Here is a 21,189-nt window from a genome sequence, read left to right as displayed (position 1 = left end):
ATGAAATCTTCAACCATGATTTTTTTAACAATTTTTTTCATTAATCTTTAGGTGTGAACAAAACAAATTTCAACAAATATTTGTTGTTAAATTTTATAATTTACAAATAATTTATTACATGTCCACCTTGGTGGATAATGTGCATTCTGAACATGAAATATGTTGGCTTGGCTTACTGAAGTCCAAATGGAGGGACTCAAATGCAATAAAGTCTTCAACAGTTGTGCTTAATAGCAAAAACAAATAAATAACAATTTTGAGTACCTGTCCACTGTAGTGACCATTATGCATCAAAGGGATAAGGCAGAGAGGAAATTATCTCTGTCTGTCCCAAAACAATCCTTATCTGAATATGGTGCCCTTGGAGACCCTGCAAGGCTGAAGTAAAAACTCTCCCCTCAGAAGAAATGTGGAATGCGGCTGTCGCTATGGTAACTCTTCTCCCTATCCCAGCCTGGGCGGTAATGTGACCGGTGAAGGCCGTGGAACTGTGTCTAGGAGTCATTGTGCTCTCTAGACCATTATCTCCCTCCCCTGTCCAAACGGAGGTGAAACGCGCTACTCTTGCGGCTGCACGCACCGAAGTGAGGAGAGTCCCAACCCTACCTCCCCACCTAGTGGACACTTATGTTGTGTTATGTCTGAAGTCTGTGAGCATTTCTGTCTGGGGTGTTTCTTTTTTTTTTTTGTATAGCAAAGCTACCCCCTCTGGTGAGGGTAAAGGCTGATTCATGCTTCTCCATCTGCATCAGTGCGGAGACACGCAACGCCATTATTCGTCCTTGCGTAGGGCCCCGGCAGGCACGCAAGTACGTACAGAGTCGAGCCCACTTTTTTAAACATCCATCCATCGAGACGGAGAACGCAAGCTTGTGATTGTTCAGGACGCCGCTGTTGTCTACACCCCCGCCATTGCGCCCTCAAAAACATAAGGAGAGGCAAGGATAACTAGCGGCAGACACGGAGAAGCTTGAAGAATACCTCGCAAAAAAACTCTAAAATATGAATGTTTAATTACCCCGTGACTAGACGAGTGAAAACATGCGCAGCAAGTGTTTTATTTGTGGACGAAAATTACAGGAAACGTGGGTTTAGAGGTGGCGAGCGCATTAAGAGATGGAGGAGAATGAGAGACAAATATGTCAGTGTTAAAAAGTCTCTTATATACAAAAAAACACAATATAAACACACTATCTTGGACCGGATACATGACAGGATACCACAGAACAGCGCTACGCCCTCTGTTGTCCTGCTGGGGAATTGCTTTGCAACACTCCCCAGGAGACGGAGAAGTATGTGAGCAAAACGCTTCTGTCAATCCGTGCATGTCCATCCCTTGCAAAGCTGACGGAGAAGCATGAATCAGGCTTACCTCTGAAGTGCCTTTTTTTCCCTCCCCCCGACTCTATCCTCATATAAACCCTCTTGATCTATCACGGTTGTGTGACTCGGGTTGCGAATGACCACAGTCACCAATTCTTGTCATGTGTGTCTAAGTATGTATGTCTGATCTCAGAATTGTGTGTACTGTAACTCCAATTTCCCTCTGAATTGAATTGAATTGAATTGAATTGAATTGAATTGAATTCTGGTCAGCATGTTCCAATTTTAGAAACATCCCATAGATGGAAGTAGGCCATCCTAGTAATACTTTTTTTATATATACATGAGAGTTAAAGCACAGAATAACACCAGGTTCCTCACACTAGTACAAAAGGACAAGTTAATGCCACCCAAGGGAAGTAGAGGGGGAACTCAGGTTCAAAAGCCACAATATCTATCTGGTCTGAGGTACAAAAGTGATCTAGATTCTTAAAGGTGCCGTTGACTGAAACATTTTTTAATGTTTTTTATGATTTTAATCAGTCACTCTGAGTTTTCATACAGGTTGAACATGAAAACAGTCTCCACCTATCTCCTACATTAGCTTCTGATAGAAAATAGACGGTGAAACTCTAGGATTTACGTCACACTGTCACTTAACATTCATGGACTCACCCACGACGGGGAAGGCTCTTGTTGGTTTAATGTCCGGAAATCAGCAGAGAACTTCTCGGCTAGTGTAAGCTAACCGTTAGCATTAGCAACACCACCACACTGCAGAAGCTCCTTCAGAATTGTTTTTTTTTTTTTTTTTTTTTTTGTGGAGATCAGTGGCATAGTCCCATTGATGTTGTCCAGTTTCAGGCAAAAGTTCCAAATATCAGGAAATAAGTCTCCAAATCCTGCTGTCTGAAGCTCAGCTGTGATGTGGGCAACTTTTAGGTCAGACAAATGGTGCGCTAGTACATTTTTTTCCCCACCAGAATGATTTACAAAGCATTAATTCCTACCAGAGACAGAGCACATTCTTGTAGTTTGATTTATTGATTTGGTTCATCAGACTTCATGGAAAAACTGAGCTGAGTTTCATCATCATAACACACTGGAAGCATATGCAATAATAATAAAAAAAATGTGTTAGACCAAGCACCATACCCTGAGGTACTCCAAGAAGATTCAGAACTAAAAAATGTAGTTCTGGGATTTCATCTAGATGAAAATTAAATTGAGATCTAGATTTCATAACTTTTTGCACCAGTAAGATCCTATAATTTGAATAATGTGTAAATTGTTTGAAAATACTTTTTGTCATCAGGTTTTTACTATTCAAAATAGCTGAAAAGTTGAAAGTTTAGTTATCTGTGTATGATGAGTTGACCACCTGATTTAGAGAAATTAGTAACAGAAGTATTTACAGTATTTATTAAATACATGAAAAGGCAGATGCTTTAATCTTCCAATGAAGAATCTGATTTATGAATTTTTACTAAATTAGTTTCTATTTGCATTTTCTTGAAATGCTGGAACACTTTGCTTTTTGAAAAATGTACTTTGTGCATCAATTGAAGATTGAGGCAGTTGATAAAAAAAGATTTTAAAAAGTTCAGATTCTTTGTGTACTTTCAATAACTTTCATGTCTTCTCGTTGCAAGTCTTTGATTTAGTTGACAGCTGGTTTTCAGCAGTAGACAAACAACTCTTAGATGTCAAAGTTCTCCTTTTTAATCACAAACAGGAGCTGGTTTGACTTAATAGCTCATTTATATAATGTTGCTTAAGTTTTATTAGAAAATGAAAATTAAAATTATTATGCATTTATTTTATATCATGAGAAACAAGCATTACAATGTCTGTGAAAAGTAACAAAAAGCAGATTCTAAGGCTAATTTCCACACATTTAGAATTAGCCAAAAACACCTAATAATCATAAAACAAATTGACATATTCAGCTCATTTGATGTCTTTAATTAATGGTGCAAGGGAGTACCCGAAAGGAAGATGGCGCCGGTGTGTGTGGCACGCCGTCTGCCTCACGGACACTCTCCTCCGTATATGTTTAGTCTTTCTTTGGTTCTTGTGTTTTGTGTGGACAGTGCATTCCTACTGCTGACTTATGATCGAGCAACGCTTCTGAAACTCCAAACTGATGTCGGTTTCATCAGCCCGGTGATTGTGACGAGCCGGGGGATTTTAGTCCCCCGCGCTCATTTCGGAGCCTTTCGGTGCCACCCGTCCCTCTGCGGTGTGCATCCGGTCATCATCAGCGGAGGAGGTGCCGCTGGCGTCGTGGCTGTCGAGGTGGGAAACATGTGCACCTATGTGCCAAACCGCCCCGGTCCTGGAAGGAGCTCGACGGGCTGTGTGGGCCTGGACGTCTTCTCGTGGCGCCGTCGCGTTTGTTGGATCCTCCACCATCCTGCTTGGTGCCATTGGCGGGCTTCAACTTGGATGCTCCGTCGCAACGTGTATTCCGGGGGTTTTGCTACCGCTGGAAGGGTGCCAACCTTGCTAATCTGCGTCATGTGGACTACGTGTCAACTGCGCCCGTGTCTCTGGATTCTGCTGCTACTGGACTAAACACGTCATCGTCGGCTCGCCTCGGCCTGGTTAATGCAATGTCGGTAATGAACAAAACTTTTATTCTGAAAGACTTCTTTGAGGAACAAGGGCTCGATTTTTTGGGTGTTTGTGAAACCTGGATGCCGATGGGAGACACGAGTGCCCTTTCGGAATTATTACCTGCAGACTGTAGTTGTTTTAATGCGCCAAGAACTGCGGGCAGGGGCGGGGGGCTCCTCATTGTTTATAAATCAGGTTTCAGCTGCAAACAGAGGATCCCTTTAAGTCCTTTTTCTAGTTTTGAGGTTTGCTCTTTTGAACTTGGACCTTTTCCTCAACTTTTTGTGGTGTTGATTTATCGCCCGCCTGGACTAAATGTGGAATTTCTAAAAGACTTTGCTGATTTCTTGGCTATGAATGTGTTGAGATGTGATCAGATTTTGATTGTAGGAGATTTTAACATCCATATTTGTTACCCTGATAAGCCGATGGTCGAGGACTTTTTGCACCTGTTAAGTTCACTGAATCTTTCTCAGTGGGTGAAGGGTCCTACACATGTGAAGGGACACACTCTTGACCTGATTCTTTCCTCTGGTCTTTAGTCCATTAATGTGGACACGCTGAGGCCTGTTTTTTCAGACCACTCTCCGATTTTATGTAATTTTAGTGTTCCGTCTCGGCAGGTCCCAGCTTCTCTTCCTGAGAGGCGCAGTCGTGCCATAAATCCTGCTAAGGTGGCGAGATTCAGTGAGTGCTTTGGTCTAGCAGGACAGGATCTTCTCTTAGCCCACCTCCCTGTTGAAGAGTTTATTACTCGTTTTGACACGCTATGCACACCCGTTTTGGATGATGTTGCTCCCTTTAAGATTAGGAAAGGAGGGCATAGGGCAGAGCCGTGGATGTCTGATGAGACCCAGGCCTCCAGGCAGGCCTGCAGGAGAGCTGAGCGAAAGTGGAAGCAAGACAAACTTCACGTGTCCTATGAAATTTATAAAAAGTCACTTTTTGATTACCAGGAAGTGGTACGACAGGCTAGGATCAGATATTATGCCAACATTGTGGAATCAAATCCTCATGACCCACGCACTCTTTTTAAGGTAATTGATTCAGTACTGGAAACTGCAACGTCTGCCTCCAGGTCCACGGCTGCGCTGGCCGGGACATGTGAGGATTTTCTTCACTACTTTGTGGACAAGATGGCGATGATTCGGGCTGCTATTGTAGGTCGCACTCCTGTTTTCATGGAGCCTATGCCACTTAGGGCAAACCTGCCAGCCTTCCAGACTATATCTATGACAGAGCTAGAGGAACTCATTTCTAGGCAAAAACCTTCTGGTTCCCCTTATGATGCTCTTCCCCCAAGGATGCTTAAGGAGGCTTTTTCTGTTCTGGCCCCTTATATACTGTTTATCTAAAATACCAGTCTGGCCTCTTGTGTGGTTCCCCTTACCTTTAAGAGGGCTGTTGTACGACCACTGCTGAAAAAGAAGGGGTTGGAGGAGGCTGTGTTGGCCAATTACAGACCTATCTCACATCTACCTTACTTATCTAAGCTGCTTGAGAGGGTTGTATATTAACAGCTGGTTGCATTTTTAGACACTAACGAACTCTGGGAGATCTTTCAGTCAGGGTTCAGAGCAGGTCACAGTACCGAGACTGCACTTTTAATGGTTCTTAATGATGTATTTGTAGCTTGTGACGGGGGGATGCTGTCATTCTTTTGATGTTAGATTTGTCTGCGGCCTTTGACACGGTCGATCATGACATACTTTTGGATCGGCTACAACATTGGGCGGGAATTACCGGTGCAGCCCTACAATGGCTACACTCCTACTTATCTGACAGGAGTTTTTGTGTCAGTGTAGGTGAAACCTCCTCGACCTGGAAGGGGCTCAAGTGGGGTGTGCCACAGGGGTCTGTACTGGGTCCGCTTCTTTTTGCCATCTACTTACTACCGTTGGGGAATCTTCTTTGGCGGTTCGGCATGCGTTTTCATTTTTATGCTGACGATTGTCAGATCTACCTCCCCCTTCAGCGGGGGGTCGATGGGTCAATATCAAAGCTTGTAGATGCCGTAGAGGATGTGCGCTCCTGGATGGCTGCAAACTTTTTACATTTGAATGAAGCTAAGACTGAAGTAATTGTACTTAGCCCTGGCATGTCTACACGCCCATGCAAAGCTGTGAATCTGGGCCCTTTAGCATCCAACATGAAGACCACCATCAGAAATTAGGGAGCGCAACTGGACTCAGCCCTAAAATTCGACGCGCAAATCAACCAGGTTGTGCAATCGTGTTTTTTTTAACTTACGCCGACTAGCCAGAATTAAGCCCCTGCTGTCCAGAGTACATCTAGAGACTGCCACACATGCTTTTGTTCTTTCAGTGCTCGACTACTGCAATGCAATGTATGCCGGCCATAGTCAGGGTGCGGTAGCACGCTTGCAGTTAGTTCAAAACTCAGCCGCTAGGTTTGTGACAGGCACTAGGCGCAGGGAGCCTATCACCCCTGTGTTGGCATCCCTTCATTGGCTGCCTGAACAATACAGGGCAAAATTCAAGGTCTTGGTGCTGGCATACAGGGCCTTACATGGAACTGCTCCAGCATATCTTGGAAATCTTTTGCATAGGCATGCCCCCTCGCGGGCCCTTTGCTCAGCCGGCAGGGAGCTGTTGATCATTCCACGCACTAAGTGCAGGTCACAGGGGGACCGTGCGTTCTCTGTGTTGGCACCTGCGCTTTGGAACCAGTTGCCTTTGGTGATGCGTCAGTCACCCTCATTGGGGGTTTTCAAGACTCGCCTTAAGACCCATTTTTTTGTCAAGGCTTTTCAGGTTTAGCAAATTTTACCCAGTTTCGATGCCCCGGCCTCTTAATCTTTTTCTGGATTTTATTTTTTGCTTTTACTCTCCTGTTTTAATTGATTTCATGCTGGTTTTACGATCGTTATATTTTATTCTGATGGTTTTATGTTTTTATTGTGTTGTGTTCAGCATCTGCATTGGTCGCAGAAGGGGCTTTATAAATAAATGAAATGAAATGAAATTCCTGTATTTTAATTTGATCTGTTTGTGTCATGTTCTGAGGTGTGTGCTTAACCCAAGACATGCAGAATCAGAGACCAAGGCAAGTATGAAGGTAAAATAATAAAAATGTTTATTTTAAGACAGGAGAAACTAGGGGCACACTGATGTCCAGCGGTAGAGAATCAGAAAACGGCATCTAAAGGGAAAACAGAGGTGAGTATGGGAGTTGTAGTTCTTGGGGAATTGTTTGTAGTCGGGACTTACGATGCGGAAGCGGCGCAGGAAAATGGAGGGGGAGTGAGCCGGGGTGATATCCAAGTGCGGTTGCGGTCCAAGCGGATGAGTGTATGGAGGATTTGGTTGAGGAGGCTGATACGGAGAGGGAGCGTGAGCATGGTGGAGAGTGGGTCGGCTGGAAGAGAGGTGAAGCAGGAAACGAACCGGAGAACTTCTTCCAGAGAATGCGGGGACTCCAAGGATGCAGAAACCTGAGGTAAGTACCAAAATTCACATGAGCGAGTCATCAAAAATTCCAAGCACAAAAATCTTAGTCAAAGTCTTAGTGAATCTCGAAGGGCAAGTGACTACCAGTTAGTAGCAATCATCCGGCGTCGTAGCATGGTCACCCTCCTCCTTATAAAACCGGCCCGCTGATGAGGAACAGCTGTTGCTCCCTCTCCTGCAATCAGAGCTCAGAGGTTGAGAATGAAGTGAAGAGTACTCACCCCGGCTCATGACAGTTTGTTTTATTAACACTTCATCTAATTTCCACACAGTAAAACATATTTGATACAAGTAGAGACTGATACAAACATTTCATATTTGCTAATTTATATATTACATTTTGTTAGATAATTCATGCGTCTTTGTGAAGTATAATCATGTCTATGTAATTATTTCCTAAACCCTTTCCATTTGAAAACTTTATTGTTTTACAACGTGCCACCAAATACAATAAACCTCATTTTACTTTCAATGATAACTTGCTGATGTGAAACAATAAATTTTTTACATTTCAATTTTTCCAGTTTTTAAGAATTTTGCTAATCTTTCCGGAGCAAAATAAACATCATTTCTTTGCAAAAGTACAAAAAACAATCAAAAACCATGGTCCTTTAAGTACAGCAGAAACGCATTTAACGCATAAATGCCTTTGGTCCCAATTCTGAACCCTGTGGTACACCACTGATTAGTTCCTGTGGTAGATTTTGCCGGTAGGCAGGAACATGTTTATTTTGAAGACTTCTAAAGTCAGACATTATTTGAAAAATAAGCTAAACAATTGCATTAAAGTAAAATTAGAACTTTTTCATTTATTTTGCTGAGATGTGTGTTTTGAGGAAAACTTCACAGCATCAGTATTTACCCATTTTCCTTTCAGGATGTTTACAGAAATGAAAGCAGCAGTTCAGGTACTTTATTAGCTAAATTGTTTCTGAGAGGGCTGAAGAGACGCAGCAATCAGAGCTAATCTTATTTGATCCCAAACATGAATGCTGCTCCCTTTAACCTTAACCACTCAGCTGTGCGATTGTTCGCTAAGCAGAGAATGAGATTCTGTGTGTAATTGGTGGAAGACCCATCGTGAATAGAATTAGCATCATCTTTGTCCTCTCACCAGGAGTGTAGCCCTAATTATCCATCTGTGTGTTCTAAGGGAGGCCATACGCGACGCACGGAAGGACCTCAGCGTTCTAGCCCTTCTGCTGACCCTCGTTTTTTTCAGTTGGGGTGAAAATATAAAAGATCCAGAAAAAAGAAGACTTGTCCGGTGAAATGGGGGCAAGTTCTCAAATGCTAATTGGAGTCTCACTGCAGATGGGACTTGTTAATTTTCCACCATCAGGTCACACCGTTACCCATTAGCATTGCCCCTTATTGTCGTGTGTGTGTGTGTGTGTGTGTGTGTGTGTGTGTGTGTGTGTGTGTGTGTGTGTGTGTGTGTGTGTGTGTGTGTGTGTGTGTGTGTGTGTGTGTGTGTGCAGCAATAATCTGATGAGGGGGGACCCAAAGATTAAAGTAGCAGTCCAACACCGGGTGCCTCCATGGCGTCCGGTCTCGCCTCTGATTAAAAATGCTAATGTGTCTCCTTTGAGCTTTGATGTGGAAACGAACAATGGTGGCAGCGCTGGGTTTGGGGGTTGCAGCAGAGGGGGGTGAGACGATGTAATCCTTTATTTGTCGCCATGCACTGACACCCAGCTGAGCGCAGTGACAGTCCAAATCAATCATGTTGGAGGGAGCCGCCATGAATCCGCCAGCTAACAATCCCCCCTACTCCTCAACTTCCAAGGCTGCGCAGCTCTAATTAGCTTCCCTCTCTCAACATGGATCAGATGGGAGGAAACCAAGAAACACACAAAGATAGTAAATTCTGCACACACTAACAACACAAAATTAGACATTTCAGGAACATCAGAGGAAACCTTTTAGTCAAGTTTGGATTTTGCATAGTTTTGAAGCTAACTACCAGCAAACCAGTATGAAGTAAGTTTTTCAGCAAGCTGTGTGTGCTTTTATTTCTGTTTCTTCATGTCAGACACAAACATTTAGACTTGATCTGGTTATCGTGCTGTAATTTCATGTTTATGCATGTAATGCCCTTCGAATGACAGGTCAGTCAGCCAGTAGAACATGTTTAATTTAGAGGTTTAGAAAAAGTTTTTAAGAAATCTACAAGAGCGGCTGGACAAAAAGTTAAAAATTATCAACGTACAATGTCGTTACCCAATTAAATTTAAATTTTACAGTCCCAGTACAAAAAATATGTACTTATTCTTGCTGCTGACATTCATGAGTCAAATAAAAATCAGTAATCTATCAAAATTCATAAAAGGAGACATAACAGCTATGTTTAACAAACAAATGTAGTCCCTTTGAGCACATATTAAGCACCAAACCAAAACAAGTTTTACACTGTTCTGCTATTTATTGGGCCAAAAGTGGTCAAAGCACTTAAAAACTCAAATATCATTCCATGTTAAACTTATGTTTCCAATGAAATTAATTGGGTAACTGTTAACCAGTAAGTGTGAACTCCTGTATAAAATATGGTCTGGAGCATACAAGCATGTATTAACACAAATGAGGAAAGTGACTCAAGAAAAGCCGATCTGGCTGCCTGAAAGGTTAAAGATCATTTCCAAATGATTTGGAGTCCATCATTCCACAGTAAGAAACATTCACACTTACAGCAGTCTTCCCAGGAGTGGACGTCCCTGCAAGTTCACCCCAAGGTCAGGGGTCTGACAAGTGACAGAAAAACACGAGAGCTGCGTCTCACACTCAACAGATGTCCTTTAGCAGGCCCAAGGTCAAAGTTCACAACAGCAACAAAGATTAGAAGGGAAAACATCACCATCTGAAACAATATGGACAGATGAAACCAAAATGGAGATGTTTACCCATAATGCACAGCAACATGGAGAAAACCACAGAGAACATGTCAACAAACTCAAAAACAGCTGATACCTGTCAGCACAGTGGTGGAGGGCAAATTATGTGGGCTTCTTTTGGAAAAATGAGTAAATGCTCTGTAGATGCAGTGGAAGCTTGAATAGGTATAAAACAAAGAAAAATAAACAAAGAAAAATCTTCAACAGCACTGTGAGAGAGACAGAACGCCATAAAGATGATTATTTCAGACCTTAGCTTCACTGGTCACATTAACCCTCTGGAGGCAGGCGTTGCAGATTTGCAACGTTAAAACCTACCTACCTGGTTACTCCACATACGTATTTCATGAGCATTTTTTAAATCAGAAGTACCTCTGAAGGACAACTTAGTTGTTCGTGCTTTTATCAAAACTTATTTTGAGCCTGAGAGGGTTAAGGCTATAACTAGATCAGTGTTTTATCATTTTCATCAAAAAGCACAACTCAGAGGTCTCATGACAAGACCTAGAGAAACTCATTAAAAAAAAGAAACTCGTTCATCTCCAGCAGGCTGGACTATTGCAATGGTATTTTGAATGGTCTGCCCATTAAAGCTGTGAAGCAACAGCAGCTTATTCAGAATGCTGCTGCTAGAGTCTGAACAAGAACCAAGAGAATCGCACATCACTCCTGTTCTTAAATCTCTACACTGGTTACCAGTAACATGCAGAATCGATTTCAAAGTACTTCTACTAGTTTATGAATCACTCAAAGGCATGGGGTCAGAATGCATGTCGAAACTCTTTGCGATATTAAACACCCAGCAGGTCAGCTGGCAGAACCCCGGGTCAGAACATTTAGGGTGAAGCTGCTTTTAGCTAATATGCTGCACACAGTTGGAGTCAGCTTCCTTGTGCCCCAACTCTAGCAACTTTTAAATCAAAATAGAAAATTTCATGTGTTAATTAGCCTTTGAATGACCGTTTCTTATGTTGCACCTTCTGCACTGTAACTGCTCACCCTTTAATTTTGTTTTATTCTGATTTACTTTGATCTAAATTTATTTGTGCATTTTAATCCTCTCAGGCTCAAAATAAGTTTTGATAAAAGGTTGAACAACTAAGTCCTTCAGGGCTACTTCTGGTAGGTTTTAACGTTGCAAATCTGCAATGCCTGCCTCCAGAGGGTTAATCGTGCTGTCACGTTACTTTTGTGTTCATGCTATTCTCACTCTAACCCTAACAGAAAGCACAATGAATTGCCTCTGTGTATGAAATGTGCCACTCAAATAAAACTGCCTTGCCATTTCTGCTGGAACAAACTCTTAAATGTTACGACTGACTTTGTTTTGCTCGTACAAACACAAAAAAAGTAGTTTATTTGATTTCATGTCGTCTCGTGTTTTGACTTTTTCTCATTTTTAACCATTAGATTTTTAAAGTGAAGATAAATGTGTTAAAACACCAAAAGCATTCTCACTCTAAATGGAAACGATGATTTCATGCTTCCAGTTCTGTTAATTACCGAGGAGTTTTCCTCTCAGTGCAGACACTCCCACTTCTCCTTAGAGACGGCTCACTCGCAGCCAACCACAGAAAAACAGGCTGTGTCACTTTTCAGACACTTGCGTCCTCCCATTGTGTTGCTCACTTTCAGTTTTTACCAAAATTTCCTGGCATGTTTACCATGTTTACTCTACTTTCATCCTACCGCGATCAGGATGTGACACCGCCTCGACTCCGTTTCAAGATGAATCCTCAGCTTGAAACCATCATGGTTGTCACACCCTGGCGATCCGTCGCTCAGCTGCGTGCACACAAAGCTTGATGATATTCTCTTCAGAGATGTGTGTGTGTGTGTGTGTGTGTGTGTGTGTGTGTGTGTGTGTGTGTGTGTGTGTGTGTGTGTGTGTGTGTGTGTGTGTGTGTGTGTGTGTGTGTGTGTGTGAGATAGAGAGAGAGAGAGAGGGAGAGAGAATGAAAAGGGGGTGCTGGGTATGAAGTAGAAGAGCTTTTATCAGCTTCTGAGTTGGGAGTCTTTGAGGGCCTCCTCAGAAGCTCAGCATTTCTTCCATTGTTCTATTTCCATCCTTCGCTTCACTCCTGTCACATGTAAAATTACAAAAGCATCCCCACCCCCCACCCCCATATCTTACCCCCTCCAACCCACTCACATCCCACCTCTTTCCCAGTGTTCCATCGTCAGAGAGGCATATAACCCACTTAGATTCTGAAAATACTTCACAACTTTACAGTGCACCAGCCGCAAATTGAAGTTCAGGCAAAGAAGTGAAATAGCAAAGCTGAGGTTGTGAACTTCTTCGGGTTTGAAGCGTGAAACTGATCTCCTAATTTAAGCCCAGCCGTTCCCTCGCACTCAGCACTGCTGTGTACAGTCGTTACACTACGTCACACGCGCTGTGCACACATGATAACAGCAATACGGGATGTTTCCACGTCTTTTCTCGTTGCCCCGAAAGTACACTAGGAGTCGGTTATTGTAATATGTGCAACTCAAACATGGCAGAGAGGCCTCCGAAGCGGGGATGTCGAGGAGGTGGACGGAGTCAGCAGATTGTCCTCTGGGAAGACGGTGCATTCAGTCAACGAGGTGAGGTGAAATCCAAACACAATGAGAGCAGAGTCTGTCAGAAAAACACGGATGGAGTCAAACACGCTGATATCTGAGAGCTTGAAAAGCTTGCCTGCAGGCTTGCACCCGCTAACAGGTGATGCCGATGTGACATCTCAACTACAAGCACTCCTTCCCTTCCCTTTCTCTCATTCCCTCTCGTATCCTTTCAGTTGCATTCTTTTCCACTGCTTCCCTTCTTTGCTTTCTCCTTGGTCCCTGCTGTCATCACCCCCCCTTCCCCATCCTTCTGCCCTGAGGTGCATACTGAATTCAAGTTTCACTGGCAGGAGCAGGAAAATAAAAGATTACTTTCCCTGAATGTAAACTGCAGCAGGTGTATTGGAAATCCCCGGGTCTTGCTTTTGTGCAGCGGAGATCCCCTTTGATTTTTGAGATGCTTCGTCTGAATGAAATGTCGGTGTCGCCGAGCTGTAAACATTAACATTGCCAGGGGTTGAATGTCTCCAGAGTTCATGTGTTGCTCCTCCTGAGCAAACCAACCAGCTGATTCTCTGTCCGATGTAATGGAGTATGACAGCAGCTTGTGCAAACAACAACTTGGGTTTGTAATCTGTGCCAATCCCCTCCCCCGCCTTACCCGGCTACTTTCCTTCTTCATTCCTTCACAAGAGACAACAAGTGGTGAGTTCAAACCGTTCCGATGCTGCATTAGAGCTTGTTCCTCTGCATGTCGGCATGATGTGTGTGTGTGTGTGTGTGTGTGTGTGTGTGTGTGTGTGTGTGTGTGTGTGTGTGTGTGTGTGTGTGTGTGTGTGTGTGTGTGTGTGTGTGTGTGTGTGTGTGTGTGTGTGTGTGTGTGTGTGTGTGTGTAAGGTGAATAAAACTATCATTGTTGGCTGCAGGTGTGTGCTTGTGCCAGGCAGGCTTCAGCAGAGGTACCTGAGAACAATGGCTCTTTGTCGGAGAACACACCTGAGTCAGAGAGGGGAGGTGAGAGGGCCCGATCACTGTGAGACTACACAAGACCAGACTTCATTAAACCCGAGGAGGAGGGGGGGGAGATAAAAGTGTGCAGGAACGTGAAGGGAGGGATGATAAAAGAGAAGAACGCGGACGGAGAGCCGGATTGTGAAAAAAAGGAAAAGGAGCTTGAAGTGAGCTGAACGTTGAAAGAAAACTAATGTAAGAGAACAGAAGAGCCGAGGTTACAGTGGATGCACAGCAGGTGCAAGTTCACATGGCAAGCACTTTGACTCCATTTATTTTCAACAAGAAGGTAGCCTTGTGTGCCCCGTGTGCATACCTCAACAAGTACGGCCTTGAAGGCACCAGGGCATAAAGCTGCCGCTGAAATCCAGCCACAGCTACAATCTGAAGGCTTCTGTGTCAAGGTTTTAGGGTTTGGAGTTGTTTTGTTTCGGTGTTACTGAGCATCTCTGCATGTGTACAGCATGACATTTTATTGTAAAAGAAGACTAAATCTGTCCTTTAGAATACTGTAGTTCAGCAGATTCTCCTTACTTTGTCTCCAGTCAGTCACCACCCAGTTTCACAGGTTCCTCATATTTCTCACATTTTCTTAGCTTTTTTTTTTTTTACAAAAGATTTGTTATGCAAACTTGCCAAGTAGGTTTCAAATGATACTTTGCAACTTTTTCATCTTTTTAAATAATTTTCTCAAGCCAGTATATGCTAAAATGACCCTTTACAGTGTTAATGAAAGGCAATGCAGCCCCATCGCCCCCTGTGGCCAGAATATTCCACTTGCAACTTCACAGTTGACGGTCTGTTGGACTTAGATAAAATTAAGCTGACTTACCTAGCTCTGCAGTCTGCTTCCAGCACATTTCCTGCATGTTTTAGATCATGAACACAGCTGATTTGTTTTCCTTACTGATGACTCCTGTAGACTCTAATGAAGGCTGGGGAGAAATTTCAGCTGTTATTAAGGTAAGATAGTGCCTTTGAGGCCTGGAATTGAATAGAATGGATCGGGAATAGGTGTGTGGTGTGGTGTGGTATGTGAAATAACTGGACAATAGAGTGCTCGTCACCTTAGGACCACTAATAACTGCTTCATTTTAAGGCTGAATAGTGTCTCCAAGTGAGAGTTCTTCCTGTCTTGTTTTATTTATTTTATCAGTTCCTCTTTTGAAATTTATTTCAACATCAAGGCCTTATCGACGCATTTAACTCTTAAATGCCTTACTTGTGATCCAGCATACCGGTACAGCCCCTGACCTTTTGAGTGGATGGACCCTGCTCGTGTTCGCAGAGGCCTTACTCTTGTGGGGAACCAGACCGGACTACTCAGTGGGTCTAGTTCCTGGCTTACCTCTAGCTGGTTTGGACCCAGGGATTGTGCTGGCCAGGAGTAGCCTCTCCACACGATCCTGTTCCCTGAATCCCACCAAACTGGTGTCAAGGGCATCGTAGAATTCTGATGTGCAGCCGAGCATGCAGCTTCAGATACAGAGATGCTGCACGAGCCTTGTTGATTCCAGCTGGCGTCTGGGGTTAGGAGTAAAGGGTTAAGCCTGAGCTAGGCTGAATTTCCTCTTATGAGAAAGGAGCTATCAGCTATGTAATTATCTAAGTAGTTTTGATGAGTAAAATGACTCGCAGGAGACAATTTTTGTCTTTTTTCTAATAAAGCAACCCTTTTAATAAATCAAGAAATTTCAACACAGCAAAATCAGCCAAAAGGCCATGGTAAAAAGGATCAAGAAAAACTGCAAATCCACATAGAATGTCTTTTGTGAGTTTTGTTATTTTATGATTTTTTTTGGTTAATAAGGTAAAACAAGTAAAATCATTACACTTCTAGTAAAACATTAGCACACGTCTATTGAACTAAAGTTTAAAAGCAAAATATGAGATTATTAAATTGAGAAATATAAAACTGAAAACATGTAAAATTCAAATGCAATTCTAATTCAAGCAATCACAATGTTGAGCATTACCGGCTCAAAGTTCAAAAGATTAAAACATAAGTAAAATTAAACTTAAAGGTAACATGAAAGGAATGTTAAGCAGTTAAGATTAGCAGGTAAGAGGGATGTAAAATCAAAAGTAACTAAACTCTTTTGCAATTAAGTAAAATCATTGATTGAGTTTAGACTAATTTTAGCAATTTACATCTATATGGTTTGATGGATAAAATCCTTTAATGAGCCTTCGAGCGCTGCTGAGCTTCTCATCTACCGGTTTTAGTCAGCACCCCTCAAATGCTGGAGCTTTTAAGTTTTGTCCTCTATTCTGGTATTTATTTATGCACATGTGGCTATGCATATAAATAAATGCAGCGCCTTTGAGACACTGGCCCTTTAAGCCGTCTCGGTGCGGCCCGTGTTCATAACGCTCGTTATGGATTTAGTTAAAGAATGGTTCGGGTTCCAAGAGCGTTCTCTGATGTTCTGAGAGGCTTTCTGCTTTCAAGTTACAGAAGGACAAATCGCAATAGGGAGCCCCGTTTGTTCTTTGTTGATCACTTTTATAGCAAAAATCACTGTGCTTTTTTGGCTCATGAGAGAATGTCTTCCATCAGACAGTGACATCCTTAACCTTTCGCTTCACAGGTGTAACCACACCTTGTGCTGCTATGAGTTCTAAAGTTGTGACCACATCTCGACTTCTAGGCAATGTGGTATGGTATAGATTGGTGTGGTATGGTGTGGCAGGGGTGGACATTAACTTTAAAACCAACCGGCCAGCCGGGCTGGTAACTCTGAAAATTTACCGGCCCCACCAAGAATCTACCGGCCCCGCAGGTCAGCTGCCAAAACGAGTCAAAATAACAACTCACTGAACCGTTTTAAATGTAATAAACCTTTATTTTGTACACATTCACAAACATAATAAACTTTTCAACCAGCACTGTGTCAGTCTCTGGCACCATTGTGATGCAGACTGAACATTTGGCTAGTGGTGGACCAGTATGTTACTCCACCTCAAAGTTCTTGTCAAACTCGTCCTCATTTTTCTTGCTCATCACGGAGAGCAAGCGGCCCTGACCCACGCACATGAAATCTTCCTCTGGCTCTGCGTCGTCCATCTCAGCAGCAGTGGAAGTCTTTCCATCCATGAAATCAAGACGCCTTCGCCGTTGGACATCATGAAACCATGTGTTTATGGCTGGCTTCGGGTCGAAGTTTTTAACGTCTGCCGACAGTAACAGCACCGACATGAGCTCGCCCACACTCTTCCCGGACAGGCCGGACCGCCAGTCACTCTTTATCATTTTCATGTGGTTGAGACCTCTTTCACATTCAGCTGTAGATGCAGGCAGGGTCAGCAGCAGGTCCACAAGCTGAAGAACGTTGGGGCACTCGTCAAAGTACCTTCTGTTCAGTTCGCACCATGTCACCTTCTTGATGAACTCCAACCAGTCGGGCTGCTGATACACCTTGAATCGGAGTACTGTCCACTCGTCTGCAACTTTGTCCACCTGCACACCCGCATCTTCCAGGACAAGCTTGAAGTACCCTACCAGGATGTCAACAGTTGCATCTCCAAAGTCTGAAAAAAACAAAAATATATGTATTTTTTACTATCAAAAAACCTTACTCTTTAAAAACCAAGAGGTGTCCTTGCATTACCTCTTCATTTAAAAAAAGTGCTGTGATGAAATCACCTTATCAAAGTAAAATGAGGCAGTTCATAAATTGAAACAAAAAACCAACCTGGCATGTTTACTTTGTCGGGCCAGGACCCAAAATCTGCAATGTTTGTGGCATGAAGTACCCCTCCTTTCACATGCCCAAATCGGTTCTCCATGTTGGCCACCAGCAGGGGCGGCATTAGGCCCAGCTACTTGGGCTCAAGTCCCGAATGTTTATTGAAAAGCCCCGGATCTAAATCGCGGAAGTAACATGCAGTACCAACGTCCAACAGAGAGGGAGCTGCTGGTAGTAGTTTGTATACAGCCTGCCTGAGCCTCCACCACTGAAGAAGAAGCCCTTCAGCAGCCGGCTTTTTCTACTGTCTCAGCCTGAAACGCATGAGTGAAGATGGACATAAGGACGTTTTTTAGACAAAAAGTACGGCGACAGAACCCCAGCTTTGATGAGACTGGTGTTGACTCAGGTTTGTGAGTCTTATTTGAAAATATGTGTTGTGCTGCTGGTTTGCCTAAAGTTAGCTTACTATCAGGTAAAGTTGTTGGAGAAAGAAAGGGAATATTTACTATCATCTCACACTAAACACTAACAGGAACAATACTCTGCTCTGAAAATGCTTAATATGTAGCTTCAGATTAAAAATTATGTGGTACAAGACAAATATATATGATGTTGGCTAGTGCGTGTCACGTGTGTGTGTGTGCGCGTGAGTGCGCGCGTGTGCGTGTGTGTGTGTATTAAGCCCCGGATCTTCTTCAGTCCTAAATCCGCCCCTGGCCACCAGGTCATCAATAAGATTCGGGTGTGATGACTGGAATGATCGACCATCGCCCAAGAGTTCCCTTCCCACAAAGGTCGTCTTGTTCCCGAACGACTGTAGCATGGGGCCAGGCCTACAAAGAGAAAGTAAAAAGTATTGGTTTGTTTAACACAATATAGACTGCAATGAATTTTAACTATTAATATGTTTAGAATACAACTTTTTAACATTGTCTATTTCAGATAATGTTGATGGAGACTCCACCAGTGCAGTAGAAGTTCAAAACACAACTGCTGAAATTTATATTTGTTACAAAATTATTATATAAATGTTCACAAGGCTAATAATAAACAGTTAACGCTTCTTTCTGGAGTTTTTCTCTTATCCGATGGCACCATCTAGTGGCTGACAAGCAAATCACACAAAAAGTCTATTCCTTTGTGTGTCTAACATCACGACTTCGTTTCTGTTCATAAATGTGCTTCTTAGCTGACAAACAGAGCTAAAACACGTTGTTTTACGAGTATTATTCTCATGTCATGTTGTGTTCTCATATTTTTATATTTTAGAGACTTACTTGTCCGTGAAAAGTTCATCAACTCTGCATCAGCTGAGGTATTCCTTATTTGAAGCAAGTAAGCAGTAGTCTAACGCTATTGGTTAGTTCTGGTCAGCGCTCAGTTTCCTATTGAACAGAGCTCTGCAGGGCAGGGGGCGTGCTTAGCAAAAATAAATAAAAAAAGACGTATTGCTTACATTTGATCACAGTACATGAAACAATCACTTTTACAGATTTCTGAAAAATCATACATCATTTCTGAAAGGGGAAAACTCCGGAAAGCAGCTTTAACAGATGTCAAACTGTGAGGCCAAAGATGTTTTATTTTAAAAGGAAGGCTTGCTTTCTCTTGTAAGTCAGCAGCACCGTCTTGGTTGACTGTAGGGCTTCATGCAATGCAGCCATCGTCACATTGGTCTTCTGCATCTTGCGTGACAGCTTGGAAAGATGAGCCGGGACATCAAACAAGAACCGTGCGTACTTTTTCACGTCCAGGGATGTTGCAGCCCGATAGTAGTTCCGAGCCTTGGCCTGCTGGTCACTTCGTACTCCGGTTGAATCTGGGCACTGTATCCAAAAAACAGCAACATGAAGACATTATTTATTTTATATTTGCATAAATAGAGCAGATTGCAAGCTTTAATGTGCACATTTAATAAAATACAGTTTTTGCTTGCTGCTCATTTCTTTTTTGAGATTTGATCTACTTTATCAGTGAGTGCATTTTTTAAGTGCATTCAAACTGACATTTAGTTTTCAGTGCAATCTTTGTAGAGGAATCATTTTTAAAATAATGCTATTTGAAAAGTGCACATAAGGATATATCTGTTCCAGATGTTGAACAATGGCAGAGTACCCTCGCAAGAAATGGTCCAAGGCCGTCAACAAGTGTGATACCCAGCGGGTGCCTGCCGTTCTGGTGGGCATCAGGGGTTTCTATCCCAGGGATTCAAACGAGGCCTTCAAGTTCGCCCAGTTGAGAGGACTGTAGTGGGAGAATGTGTAGAGTCCTGTGAGGAGAACATCCAGCTTCTTGTGGCATGGATTCTTCGAGGCAGCATCCTTAAAACTCAGCTCAAGTCTATGGGGCATACAATGAACAGGCAGCACGTGGGGCAGGTCTGCTGTCAATCTTGTCACCACGCCACTCTTTCCTCCAAGCATGACTGCAGCCCCGTCTGTTGACACAGCGACAAGTTTCTTCTTCCAGGTGCCTTCCTCCACACCAAGACCTTTGCACACACCGGCTGTTATGGCAGACGTGATGTTTTCAGCATTAGCTTTTGTGACTGCCTCGATACCCAGGAACTTGACACTGATTTGTCCTTTAACTGCTTGTCGGCCATAGATGATCTCTTCTTCATTGAGAGCACTGTCAGCAAAGCCATCTGACATCAGAGAAAGAAACTTTCTAGCTGCAAATTCTTCTTGCACTCTCTCCTTCTCTGCCTGGGGCTATACACCCAATGAATGTTTTTGGCCTGCTTTCTGGTTCGGTACGTTTCACCTATCTCCATGCCCTTCTGCTCATCTAAACTGAACAAAAAAGAAAAAGCAAATTACATTTCATACATTGTCAATTCTGACAGACAGTCTTTAACTGTGCTAATGCACATATCTCTCACACTGGAAAGATGGCAGTAAAAGAATTTAAATTAAAAAATTAAAAACTAGAAACGGAATAAGAAAAGGTGGGGAAAATTTAAAAAAATGGAATAATGAAGAAAAGGTGAAAACAATTTAAAAAGGAACGTTTTTTAAAAGGAAATCTTTAATAACAATCTTTTAAAAAAGAAGCAGCAGAAGATGGCAGTTAAACAGAAAAATTATTTTTTTAAATCAAAGATGATTTACAGTGCATCTTTTCTGGTTCTTTTTTTCTCCATCAAACAATAAAATGGACAAAAACACATTGTTAAACAGACCAAACCCAGTATTTTGATAATTTGTTAAGCAAATAATACTTACTCGCACAACGAAGTGAAGTCTGTGTATGGCATTCCTTTCTTTGCAAAAGCTTGAGCCGTACGAAACAACTTTTCCAGTTTGTCTTGCTGTGCTTTCGTCATCGCCACGAGGGCCTTTGCAGCTGGCGACTCTCCTACCGCAAGAGCAAGAGCAAGAGCAGTCTTTTCTGCCTTCATGTGGCTCGCTGTTTTTTCGTGGTCTTTAACGTATTCTGGTTTGAATTTGTTTTTTTCCTCAACAAAACTCGATTTTGTCATTGCATACTTCCGGCATACAATGCAGTACAGCACCTCCTCCACTTTGCTGTACTCGAGCTGTTCTTGGTGTCTCCCGTCTTCTTTAAACCGCCAAGAATCATTCCACCTACGCACACGCTTCTCTGCTTCATACCGTTTCAAAATGTCTC

At 42.8% G+C, this 21,189-nt stretch overlaps 1 protein-coding gene across 1 annotated transcript; it reads right to left on the bottom strand.

Moving 5' to 3' along the window:
- Positions 1-15,993: 15,993 nt before the first annotated feature.
- On the bottom strand, positions 15,994-20,884 carry LOC139069775 (E3 SUMO-protein ligase KIAA1586-like). The gene is made up of 4 exons (XM_070550724.1): positions 20,784-20,884; positions 20,323-20,351; positions 19,672-20,260; positions 15,994-19,382 (listed from the first exon to the last, which is right to left on the bottom strand). The coding sequence occupies exons 1-3, from the start codon at positions 20,882-20,884 to the stop codon at positions 19,752-19,754; spliced, it is 639 nt and encodes a 212-aa protein (XP_070406825.1). The 3' UTR covers positions 15,994-19,382; positions 19,672-19,751.
- Positions 20,885-21,189: the final 305 nt, after the last annotated feature.

The sequence above is a fragment of the Nothobranchius furzeri genome, chromosome 4, assembly GCF_043380555.1.
Source record: "Nothobranchius furzeri strain GRZ-AD chromosome 4, NfurGRZ-RIMD1, whole genome shotgun sequence".
Classification (NCBI taxonomy): Eukaryota; Metazoa; Chordata; class Actinopteri; order Cyprinodontiformes; family Nothobranchiidae; genus Nothobranchius; species Nothobranchius furzeri.
Note: the sequence above shows the minus strand (reverse complement) of the source record. Positions and strands in the feature narration are given on the sequence as shown.